General features: G+C 36.4%; 1 protein-coding gene across 10 annotated transcripts in view; it reads right to left on the bottom strand.

Annotated features, from left to right (window-relative positions):
- RASA2 (RAS p21 protein activator 2) overlaps positions 1–12,471 on the bottom strand; it is a 124,572-nt gene that overhangs the window by 44,142 nt on the left and 67,959 nt on the right. For all 10 annotated transcript variants that reach the window (XR_012430764.1, XR_012430762.1, XR_012430763.1 and 7 more), the window contains 3 exons: positions 1,728–1,884; positions 1,242–1,390; positions 76–190 (listed from right to left, as the gene is read on the bottom strand). Coding sequence is in view for 7 of the 10 variants with exons in the window: in XM_005545963.5 (XP_005546020.1) it covers positions 76–190; positions 1,242–1,390; positions 1,728–1,884 (421 nt within the window). In the remaining 3 variants the exon portion in view is untranslated. The remainder of the gene's footprint in view (positions 1–75; positions 191–1,241; positions 1,391–1,727; positions 1,885–12,471) is intronic.

The raw sequence follows: 12,471 nt of genomic DNA, 5'->3' as shown, positions 1-12,471 counted from the left end.
CATCAACAGATCACTTGATAAAAGAGCAACTATCATGAGGTCACAAACTATCACTGTTGGAGATATATTCTGTACCTCATCAAGAATAGGTTTTAATGTTACTTTCAGGTAGTGCCCTCCCACTATTTTCATCATCTCATCCAGACATCGGGTAGCCAAGGAATTTCCTCTAAAAATTGTGTTTGCATCTCTGAAACAGAAATAGATGAAACCAAATGTAGTAAACAAAGATTGTGAAACCAATAATATAACATACTTGACCAACTTACGAAAGAAGCATTGAGTTGAAATAGATTAAGACGTACTAAAAGGCATAAGTGACCTACAATTTTAGTAATTTTTACCATTTATTTAAAAGTTTGCTGCCATTAGGTTTTTCCAAATTTACCAAAAATATATAAAAATAATGGCCAGGTGTGATGGCTCACGTCTGTAATCCCAGCACTTTGCGGGGTTGAAGCAGGTGGATCACTTGAAGTCAGGAATGTGAGACTAGCCTGGCCAACATGGTGAAACCCCATCTCTACTAAAAATACAAAAATTAGCTGGGTGTGGTGGCGAGTGCCTGTAATCCCAGCTACTCAGGAGGCTGAGGCAGGAGAATCACTTGAACCTAGGAGGCAGAAGCTTCAGTGAGCCAAGATCATGCCACTGCACTCCAACCTGGGTGAAAAAGCGAGACTCCATCTTAAAAACAAACAAACAAAAAACTCAATACACATATATATACACACGTACATACATATACACGTATATACATACACACATACGTGTATATATATAAAGGCAAATCACGTTTATGAACCAAAAATGTAGAGTATATGTATGTCTGTGTGTGTAAAAAAACAACAGTGTTAGACTATGACGTGAATGAGAAGTCACTTGATTGTTTTTTAGAATGTCATACATATGCATATAAGGGTGATACATAATGAATAAAGAAAAAAACACTTCTGCTCTGGTGTTTTTACTTGTGACACGTGAGTCATTACACTAAGAAGCAGATTAGTAACAAACGAAATTTCCTGAGTTAAAGAAAAACATCCTTCATTAATTGTCCTTAAGGTAGGTGAATATTTGATAGCTTAACTGCCTTTTGTTATTTGTTAAGTACTTCTTTTCAGCCTACTATACAGTAAGTCTGATCAATACAAAAAAATTCAGACTACGAAAACAATCTGTCAAACTGAGGTCCAATTTCAACAACATGTAATTAACATTTAATAAAATATAACTCTTACTGTGTATCCTTCAAGTCTAATTCAGCCACAGCAGTGGCAAAAGGAACAAGTTTATCATGGTGCAGCAGCAGTCGTACAAGGGGCAAAACAGCATCATTTTTATCTCGACATATTTCACTCAAAATGTAAGCAGCTGAGGCAGATATTGGCTAAATATAGGAAGGTAGAAAACAAGCACAAAAATCAAGGAAACATGATTAACTGTTCAATCATTAGCCTGTAAAAGTAACTGTAATAATGTCATTAAAGCTGTTATACAGGATATTTAATTTTCAAAATTTTTTATCAGAGATGATTGTGGGAGCACACGTAGGAATCATAGTACTCTGGTTCAGATAAACAGAAATGTGTGTGTATATCTATATGTATATATATAATTTTTGCTGTTTTAATAAGACTTGATACTCTTGAAATCTTCTCCTTATCATTTATAGAATTATTTTAGCCACTTCGTGTTAAATCATATCCTTAAGATTCTTAACATACTTGAACATCTGGTGATTTTAGCAGCAAAGTTTTCAAAGGACCATAGTACTCTGAAGGAAGCACGTAGTCTTCTGTATAACATATATTTAATCGAAGAGACCCCAGGTCATCAGTTTTGGATGACTTGTTTCCATTGTCTCTTGGTTGTAGCAAGTACCTAAAATAAAAATATAAGTGATTCCATGTGATGGAAACGCATTCAAGCCAATGAGGCAAGTTAAGAGTTAAGGTATAAAAAAACAACCAAAAAGTCAACTTAGTATTTACGGTTAGGAAACTTCGTAAGTAGCAGGATACTAATCTTCAGAAGCCTAATATTGGTTATATATTGGATTAGAAAGCTACAAATACATTTTTATCCAGGAAACAAAAAGCATAGATATTACAGAAATTAAGATCTCAAAGGAGTTGAATAAAAGTTTGATTAGCTTGCAGGTTTAGAAAAAATGATGATGAAAGGTAAAACATTTAAAATCCAATGTATTATCAAAAATAAATGTTTGCCAACTAAATTTAAGAAAGAAGCATTTAGTTGAAAATAGATAAGACAGTCCAGGTGCAGTGGCTCATGACTGTAATCCCAGCACTGGGAGGCTGAGGCAGGCAGATCACTGGAGGTCAGGAGTTCCAGACCAGCCTGGCCAACACGGTGAAACTCTGTCTTTACTGAAAATACAAAAATCAGTCAGGCATGGTGCCCGTAATCCAGCTGCTTGGGAGGCTGAGGCAGGAGAATCGCTTGAACCCAGGAGGCGGAGTTGCAGTGAGCTGAGATCCTGCCACTGTACTCTAGTCTGGGCTTGTATGGATGACAGAGTGAGACTTCGTCTCACAAACAAAACCAAAAAAAGTAGATAAGACATATCAGAACACATAAGAAACCTTGTTTTAAAGTAAATTCTTTATTCAAAAATTTGAACTTAAGAGAAATTTGCAGGACCAAAACCAGAAATCTAAGAGTTTATTTTTTTAAAAAAAAAGCTTTTTATCATGGGAATTTAAAAACACAAACAAAAGAGAATATTGAACTCTCCTGTACCCATTATCTAGTTTAAACAATTATCAACTGAAGACTAATCTTGTTCGCCGTCATAGAAAGAAAAAATTATGTCCTTTGCACCAATATGGATGCAGCTGGAGGCCACTACCCTATGCGAATTAATGCAGAAACAGAAAACCAAATACCGTATGTTCTCACTTGTAAGTGGGAGCTAAACACTGGGTATGCACAAACACAAACATGGTAACAATAGACACTGGGGGTTCCAAAAGTGGGGAGGGAGATAGGGGAGTAGGGGTTGAAAAAGTTATCCGGTACTTTGTTCGTTACTTGGGCAAAGGGATCATAAGCCTAAACCTAGCATTACACAATATACCCATGTAACAAACCTGCACATGTACCCCTTAATCTAAAATTAAAAAACAACACAAAACAAAACTGGATGAAGGCTGATAAAAACTGCAAAGTACCATTGACAATCAAGTATTCTTATTTCCTTTTTTAGGGGGGTACTCAGCAATATGCTTGCCTAAATTTGAAATTTACAATTTGTTGTTGGTGTAAACATCTATTTTTTTCTAGACCATATCAGGTTTAGAGAAAGGTAATTTTTACTCTTACAGTAGCCTAAATTTGCAAAAACAATTGAACTCAAACTAATTTGGACATTAAAACTTCAGAACTGCTGGGCTTTAGCCAAAATATATCTTTCTAGGATGGGAAAAACAAAAAAAAAGTTTGTTACTCATTCAAGATATCACAGGAGTTCCAGGAGTTAAACTAAAAGTTTATTTATCTAAAATAATATGCCAATTACAAATATTTCATCCCCTTTACTCCATTACAGCAAAATATCTAAAAATATCTAGGAAAAAAACCTAACTGTACTCTTATTCTTCAATAATTCATTATTTTAAAAAGGTGTTTTCTTGCACTATATATAAAATAGTGAATCTTTGCTTTACTTAACTATAACCAGAAACTAAACTGCAGAAAAAGTGTACTATATATGTCTTTTATTAGTACATTCTAAAACAAAATTATTTTAAAAGTTACTATGTGCAGCCAGATGCTCAATAGTAATACTGATAACATCCTTATTTGGACACTGAAAATAGCCTAATTTTAAATTATGCTGCAGAAACCATCACAATTAGAATATATTAAGGGAATTTATTTTTAAATATTTACCTGCATATATTTTTTTCCTGTGACTTATCATCATATTGCCCACAAAATTTATTTTCAGAAATAACTCCAAATTAAATTTACAAATTTGGATTTGCCATTAACCACACTGTAGGGTAGATAAAAGCAACCGAATGGAGATTCTTTTTGTAGTGAAGCTCAAACTTCAAGAACCAAGAAAATCGTGTGGAGTGCCACTTATTATTTTCATCACTCTTTGAACCAGAATCTTATTTATTTAATATTTAAAAATCCTTACTACACACAGACAAATAGATAACAATGCATACACACATAAACAATGTCACCAAATAAATGCTTTTTTTTTTTTTAAAGAAGTTTTCTTTTTTTTCTCTTTTAACTTTGGTTTTCTCCTCTCTTTTTTCTTATCTTCCATTCTGTACCTCCGCTTCTCTTAGGAACCTGTTAACTACCTACTATGAACCCTTCTCTATTTTCTTCATGCTTATATAATTTTATATAGATTTTTAAAAATGTGTGCATATATACACATTTGTAAATGGGTTTTGAGCCTATTCGTTTACAAAACTGTTATCATATTCTACTCTCCAGTATCTTGTTTTTTTACCTGCAAGCACTTCCTAGTTAACTCTTTGAGACTACTTTTCACAGATCCGGTTTGTTCTTTTTAATGGGTACATAATATTCATGCAATGAATGAACTCTAGAGTTCTTTAAGAGAGGTATTTAAGAATATAATAAAAAATAATTGTACTGTGTTGTGAAGTGAAAATGCTATACAGCTTAATAGGCCATAAGTAACTTAAAAATAATTGTGTTCAAAAAACAATAAACAACAAACATTAACATTTTGAATTTAATTTCAACCCTCCTTACTAAGAGACTGGGGAAAATTATTTATTTGTTTGTGGGTCTGGGAAATTCTCTCTTTCAGTCCTCTGTTACCCAAGTTCTGCTAAAACGCTTTTGTGGATTTTCTTTGCCATTCTTCTCCCAGAATAATCTGCATTGACACTTCTTTTATTATTTGCAGAAAATCCTCAACCTCTGTTTATACATTTGTTTAACATTTAAACCTCTGTTTAACATTGTTAAACCTCTATTTAACATTGTTAAACCTCTGTTTAACATTTGTACTAGGCACAGCAAATTTATGGCACTGGTTATTTACACTGAGGAAGAGTTTGTCTTTCCATTTTCATCTTGTTACTGCTCAATTCTATTCCTCTCTTAATTCACTGCCTCGATGGTATACACTTGCTACATTTTAATGTTTTAAAAATATATTTAAAAAGTTTTAAAATACATTAAGATGCATTTTAAATGCTGTCAATATTTCCCCTATACTGTTTGAGAAATAAGTTACATATTTTATCTAAGAATGTAGAATGTTTGGAATTATTACTATTTTTTGAGACAGAGTCTCACTCTGTCAACCCAGGCCAGAGTACAATGGCGTGGTCTCAGCTCACTGAACCTCTGCCTCCCGGGTTCAAGTGATTCTCCTGCCTCAGCCTCCCAAGTAGCTGGGACTACAGGTGCATGCCACCACACCGGGCTAATTTTTGTATTTTTAGTATAGACGGGGTTTCACTATGTTGGCCAGGCTGGTCTCGAACTCCTGACCTCAAGTGATCTACCTGCCTCAGCCTCCCAAAGTGCTGGGATTACAGGTGTAAGCCACCATGCCTGGCCTGGAATTATTTATTTATACTCATAGCTTTCAAGTTTTATAAATCCTGTGCTAAAGCCTTTCTAAAGTTTGAAATTACAAAGCCCAGTAGTAAATTCCCTAAAAATACTAAAATGGATTCACAGGTGCAATATTTTTAGGCAGTTTAAATTATGTTAAGCATTGCTATTTGAACCCACAATTTTATTTTCAGTAGATAGGTCAGCATAGGGCACATGGGCTTAGTAGTAGACATTCCATGGATGTTGAGTGAGATGAGAGTGAGTGAATGAATGAGAGTGAATGGATGAGAGTGAGTGGATGAGAGTGAGTGAATGAATGCTTTGATTTTGAAGCCTCAGGTCACTTTTTGAAAGCAATTAGAAGTTTCTAATTAACATGAGAAAAAAGCTGCCATCTTCTCTATTCTCTATCTAAAGGCAATGCCAAACAAAATTTAAAAATATATACAATGAATTTTTTTTAAAAAAGACTAATCTTGTTTCAACCATACCTTCACTCACTCTCCCATCCTGTTCCTGCATTATTATTTTAAAGCAATTTCCAGGTATAATTTCATATATAATTTTAAAAAGTCATCACTATTCACTTAGTGTTCAAATTTCCCCAAACTCATCATAAATGTTTTTCTACAGTTTGTTCAAATCCAAATAAGGTCCACAGATTAGAACTGGTAATAGCATTCTTAAGTCTCTTATAGATTCCTCACTGTTGGTCCTACAAGAGTTTTCCACCTTTGGAATTGTGTTAACTCTTATCTCTACCTCCATAATGTCATTTACCATACTCCTTCATCCTCTCTGTATTTCCTCTACATTGGTAGTTAGATCTAGAGGCTTGGTTAGATTCAGATTTGATGTTCTGGCAAGAACGCTTCATTGACAATGCTGTGTAGTTCTACCAGAGGCACAAATGTCTGGTTGTTTCTCCTTTTACAATATCAGCAGCCACTGATGATCACGGCTTAGAGCCATTAATCATCAAAATGATAATTTTATAATTCTATCACTCCTCCTTCACTTAGCTGGAATGCTGAGATGCTTTTTATAAAAGAAACAGTAGCTTTAATACTTAATAGTAGGTTTAATACTCCTCTAATATACTAATTCATTTAAAAATAGAAGGAAGAAGGCTTTAATAGAGTATTTATTAGCTTTGAGAAAGATAAAGACAGAAAAGACAACTAGCGAATTAACCAAGGCAAATTTAAAGGATGAAGGGATGGTTAATACAAGAAGAAATTATATCACTACCCCACAAAAGAGGAATATCAACCTTCAGAATATCTATTGTCTGATTTAAGAAATAGTGATGTAAAGATATAATCAATGAAATAATTAGAAACAAGCCTATTAGGAAACGTGACTCAGAATTACCTCTAAGGGAAGTGTATTAGTCTGTTCTCATGCTGCTAATAAAGACATACCCAAGACTGGGTAATTTATTAAGGAAAGAGGTTTAATTGACTCATACTTCCACATGGCTGGGGAGACCTCGCAATCATGACAGAAGACAAAGAAGAGTAAAGGGACGTCTTACATGCGGCAGGCAAGAGAGCTTGTGCAGGGGAACTCCCATTTGTAAAACCATCAGATCTCGTGAGACTTATTCACTACCACAAGAACAGTATGGGGGTTTGAAACCACCTGATGATTCAATTATCTTCACCAGGCCCTGGCCTTGACATGGGGATGGTGACAATTCAAGGTGAGATGTGGGTGGGGACACAGCCAAACCGTATCAGGAAGTTTAGCTGGTTGATGACCAAGCATCCTGACAATTGATACTTCGGTCAATTTTTCACAATCCAGGGCATGTTCTGCAACCTTGCAAATTCAGACACCACGTTTTATCAGCACATCCACAGGGAACCTGAAGGTCAAGTGTGGTGGCTCACGCCTGTGATCCCAGCACTTTGGGAGGCCAAGGCGGGTGGATCACCTGAGGTCAGGAGTTTAAGACCAGCCTGGCCTACATGGCGAAACCCCATCTCTACAAAAATACAAAAATTAGCCAGGCATGGTGGCACACGCCTGTAGTCCCAGCTACTCGGGAGGCTGAGGCAGGAGAATCGCTTGAACCCAGGAGGCAGAGGTTGCATGGAGCCAAGACTGTGCCACTGCATTCCAGCCTGGGCAAGAGAGAGAGAGACTCCATCTCACAAAAATAAAAAATAAAAAAAATAAGATGCATCTGAATTGCAATGACTGAGTGCAGAGCCTGATATACTTAAAAGCAGGCCAATTATTACATTTATGAAAAAGAAATATAGTCAAGTGGCATAAGTACCTGGATTGTTAAGGGACCAATGCATTTTATTATAGAAATGCTCACTTACAAAAGTAGGGAGAAGAGTGACAATAGTAATAATGAATGCCGTTTCTTACCACCACCCCCATGTGCTCATCACTTGGTTACAACAATCATCAACATTTACCATAGTGTTTTCATCTATATCTTTCACTGAATTTTTTTATCTGTTAGTAGCTATTTGGAAAGACAAATTATCAAAAGGCGTTGTGGTGAGTACAGAGGCATGACAAGGAGTTTTATGCAGCCTTAAGAATCTCTCAGCTAAGACAATAGTGTTGCCAAGGAAACAGTAATTCTTCTGGACCAGAATCCCCTTCCCCATCAACTGTGCTTGAATAGGCAGTACCATGCCTACCTCTTTGGAATCCTTTTTTATTACTCTAGATGAATCTTTTCCTCCTATGGAACCAGTGTTTTCTATGCACAGTAGAGTAACATTACTTGTATTACTGCTTACTCAGTTACAACTACTTCTGCCTCTGGGACCATCCCTATCCATCTTAAAACAGTACCTCTACACTCTACAGTCAAAACAAACTCTGTTTTGGTTTGTAGTACAGAAATTTTGCTCAGAGCGCAACTTTATTTCCTTTAGCTCCAAATAACTGGGGAAGGGGTATATCCCTCTTTACTCTCTTATAACTAAAAATCACCAGGTCTACAGTCTTAACATAGCATTGTTCTATGTAGAGGAATTAGGGTAGTGCTATGCCAATTACTCATTTTTATGCATATATCGTTTTTGGATGCTTAAGAACTGCAGAAGGGTTCACTCCTGCCATACTTTCTAAACTTGTTTCCTTGGATTTTCTTTGCAGGATAAGAAATCCCCACAGACAAAATATCTCATCTATGTCTACTTTAAAAAAAAAGAGACTTCACAACATGTTGTTTTACCCATCCTTTGAAAAGATCATTTTTAAAATGAGTAGGGATCTCTCTGATTCTCTTTTAAATAATATTTTATAAGCAAGGGGCACTCAAATTTTTTCTAATGGCTTAAAAGAGAGAATGTTTTTGAGTTTTAAATATATTCAGAAATATGCCAAAGTTCAAACTTCAGCACACTGGTTGAAAGCACAAACTTTGGGGTCAGACAGTTTGGTTCAAATCCCAGTTGTGTGACCTTAGACAAGTTGCTCAATTTCTCTGTGCTTTTTCCTCATTTGTCAAATAAGGACTATTAATAGTATCTTAACACATTAAAACCCTACAATAGCCCGAAAAAAGTTATTATAAGTAAAGCACTTAGAATAGTTCCTGGCACACAGTAATCACTATGTAAATGTTACATATATAACATTTATATATATGATGTATAATTATTACCACTTAAATATGTGAATAACTATCAATAGTTATTTGTATAACCACATAAATGTGATTATTTTAAAATATGATTACAAAGGCTCAATTTAATAAACTACCTGAAGGATCCTTGTGAATTAAATAATTCTGTATGAATTAGAGATAAAGAAAACAGGCTCAAGATGTGTTAAATAGTTCAGGAATATCTGGCATTTCTAAGTGAAAACAAAACAAAAAACTCATATATATATGTTTGTCAGTTTTTGAACAAAATATTTCAGTTTGAAAGAAAAAGAAACAGGACACAAAGAGAAATTTTTAACTGAAAGTAGCATTCAGTTGCTCTACACATGTACTTTTCATTCACAGGCATAAAAGCAATCCTTATGCCCTCAAGATAAGCAGTTTTGACAGTCCCTTAACAGAAAAAAATCAGCATTTAAATAATTCTAACCATAAGGTCTGTGTAATTAAAACTGAGGTAGACAAACGCAAAGTACAATTATTTGTACATAATGCTATGTAAACGAGAGACTGAAGAGGCAGTTCTACTAATAACTGAATGTGGGCCAGGTGCAGTGGGTCACGCCTGTAATCCCAGCACTTTGGGAGGCGAGGCGGGGGGATCACGAGGTCAGGAGATCAAAACCAGCCTGGTCAACATGGTGAAACCCCGTTTCTACTAAAAATACAAAAATTAGCTGGGTGTGGTGGCGCATGCCTGTCATCCAAGCTACTCAGAGGCTGAGGCAGGAGAATGGCTTAAACCCGGGAGGTGGAGATTGCAGTGAGCCAAGATTGCGCCACAGCACTCCAGCCTGGCAACAGAGTGAGACTCCGTCTAAAAAAAAAAAAAAGTTGAACATTATTTCTGTTTTTTTTGTCTGGTTTTTGAGACAGTCTTGTTCTGTCGCCCAGATTGAAGTGCAGTGGCGGGATCTCGGCTCACTGCAAGCTCCGCCTCCCGGGTCAGGCCATTCTCCTGCCTCAGCCTCCTTAGTAGCTGGGACTACAGGCGCCCGCCACCACGCCTGGCTAATTTTTTGTATTTTTTGTAGAGACGGGGTTTCACCGTGTTAGCCAGGATGGTCTCATCTCCTGACCTCATGATCCGCCCGCCTCGGTCTCCCAAAGTGCTGGGATTACAGGTGTGAGCCACCGCACCTGGCCTATTTCTGGTTTTTTTTGTTTTTTTTTTTTTTTCCAGCTGAAGACAGGAGACTTGTTATATTTTCTAAATTCAAATATTAAACAGATATGTTAAAAATGTGAGACCAAAGGCAGGGCGCAGTGGCTCAGGCCTGCAATCCCAGTGCTTTGGGAGGCCAAGGTAGGCGGATCACAAGGTCAGGAGTTCAAGACCAGAGTGGCCAACATAGTTAAACCCCGTCTCTACCAAAAATACAAAAATTAGCTTGGCATGGTGGCGTGTGCCTGTAGTCCCAGCTACTTGGGAGGCTGAGGCAGGAGAACTGCTTGAACCCGGGAGGTGGAGGTTGCAGTGAGCTAAGATCATGCCACTGCACTCCAGTCTGGGCAACAGTGAGACTTTGTCTCAAAAAAAGTGAGACCCAAAAAAAAAAAAAAGTTTGAGGACAAAAGGTGTCAAAATTATCAAACTGGAAAGCTAAATCATATCAAATATTAATCTAGTCTAAAAGTATGTATAAAGTGCTTCTGTTGAAAAGAAAAACCCAGTAATTCATTTTATCTATTATTTGAATCTTACTTTCAAATTTAAAAATTACAGCTGAAAAGATGTTTATATCTATTTTGAGACTTTTCAAACAACAGAATTAAACTACTGATGATTACTCTCTTTTTTTTTTTTTTTTTTGAGATGGAGTCTTGCTCTGTCGCCCAGGCTGGAGTGCAGTGGCCGGATCTCGGCTCACTGCAAGCTCCGCCTCCAGCCTCCCGGGTTTACGCCATTCTCCTGCCTCAACCTCCCATAGCTGGGACTACAGGTGCCTGCCACCTCGCCCGGCTAGTGTTTTTTTTTTTTTTTTTTTTTTGTATTTTTTAGTAGAGACAGAGTTTCACCGTGTTAGCCAGGATGGTCTCGATCTCCTGACCTCGTGATCCACCCACCTCGGCCTCCCTACTCTCTTACCATCAACATTAGAAGGAATTTGCCTGAAATCCTGAGCGTAAATAAATCTTTTCTTGAGTTTTCATGCAGTTACCAACAACCCCACAAGGGGATGCTACAGCTCTACAACTGATGGAGGAGGGTAAGAGTTTTATTTCCAACTTACAAGAAATGGCATTCACATTTTTATATTTCCTTACAACTATGGAAGTATATATGAATTACCAGATGTTTCTATTTCATGCTATATAAATTTTAGCACTTATATTTCTGGCAGGTTACTTTAAAATATCATGGGCCAAAAACATCCGTAAAAATAAAATTAGTTTGTTAATGTTCTTACATACTGCCAAGGAAGCTGCACCAAGTTTTGCCAAATTTGGAAGGCATCTCTAGAGACAGTCTTACTTAAAAAACAGATTATGTGGCACATTACAAGTTCATTTTGAGGGGCCCAGAGGCACAAGAGCTCGTTTTTCTCCTCTGTACTGAGTGGTCTGGCACGTAATTTTTAAAACTTGACAAACTGAGCTCAGAAATTTTCATTTTAAAATGTATGCTATTTGATGGAAAGTGGAAGACATGGTGTAGTGGGAGGATGACAGGTCCCAAATCTTCATCAATTTTTCATAGTGACTATGTTTGATTTTCTCCCCCTCTGTGGATGCATTTTACAAACTATAATACACAAAATGCCAACATAAAGACCAATAAATCTTAGATCTGCCTTAGAGAGAGAGGCAAAAAATAAAGTAAAAATTTTAAGAGTCTCCAAATCATTCTACAAGTGATAACTATTCCGGGACAAGACTCTAAAATGAAGATATCTGATGGCCAATCAGAAGAGGCTCTTTTGGGGACGAATGAAACTGATATCCATAAGAAACACCTAAACATTCCTCTTTGAGGCAGTGGAAACTGAGTTCCAAAAAGTGCTCCTTAAAAGACAAATGAGAAAAGCATGTTCATTTACATCCAGTTGAAACCCAAATCTAGCAAGAGAGATGCTGGGCAACATACTGAAAGGATACACAAGCTTTTAAGTGCTATAGACAGAAAAAAACAATAGTTTCACATTGATTCTGCTAAGGAAACTAGCTCAATTTAATGTGTGAACATTAATTTTAACATCAGTTTAATGTTATTAGAGTCATTAAAAAGTAAAATA

Source organism: Macaca fascicularis, chromosome 2 (genome assembly GCF_037993035.2).
Source record: "Macaca fascicularis isolate 582-1 chromosome 2, T2T-MFA8v1.1".
In the NCBI taxonomy this organism is placed as follows: domain Eukaryota; kingdom Metazoa; phylum Chordata; class Mammalia; order Primates; family Cercopithecidae; genus Macaca; species Macaca fascicularis.
The sequence above is the reverse complement of the archived record's forward strand: the minus strand, read 5'-3'. Positions and strand labels throughout refer to the sequence as shown.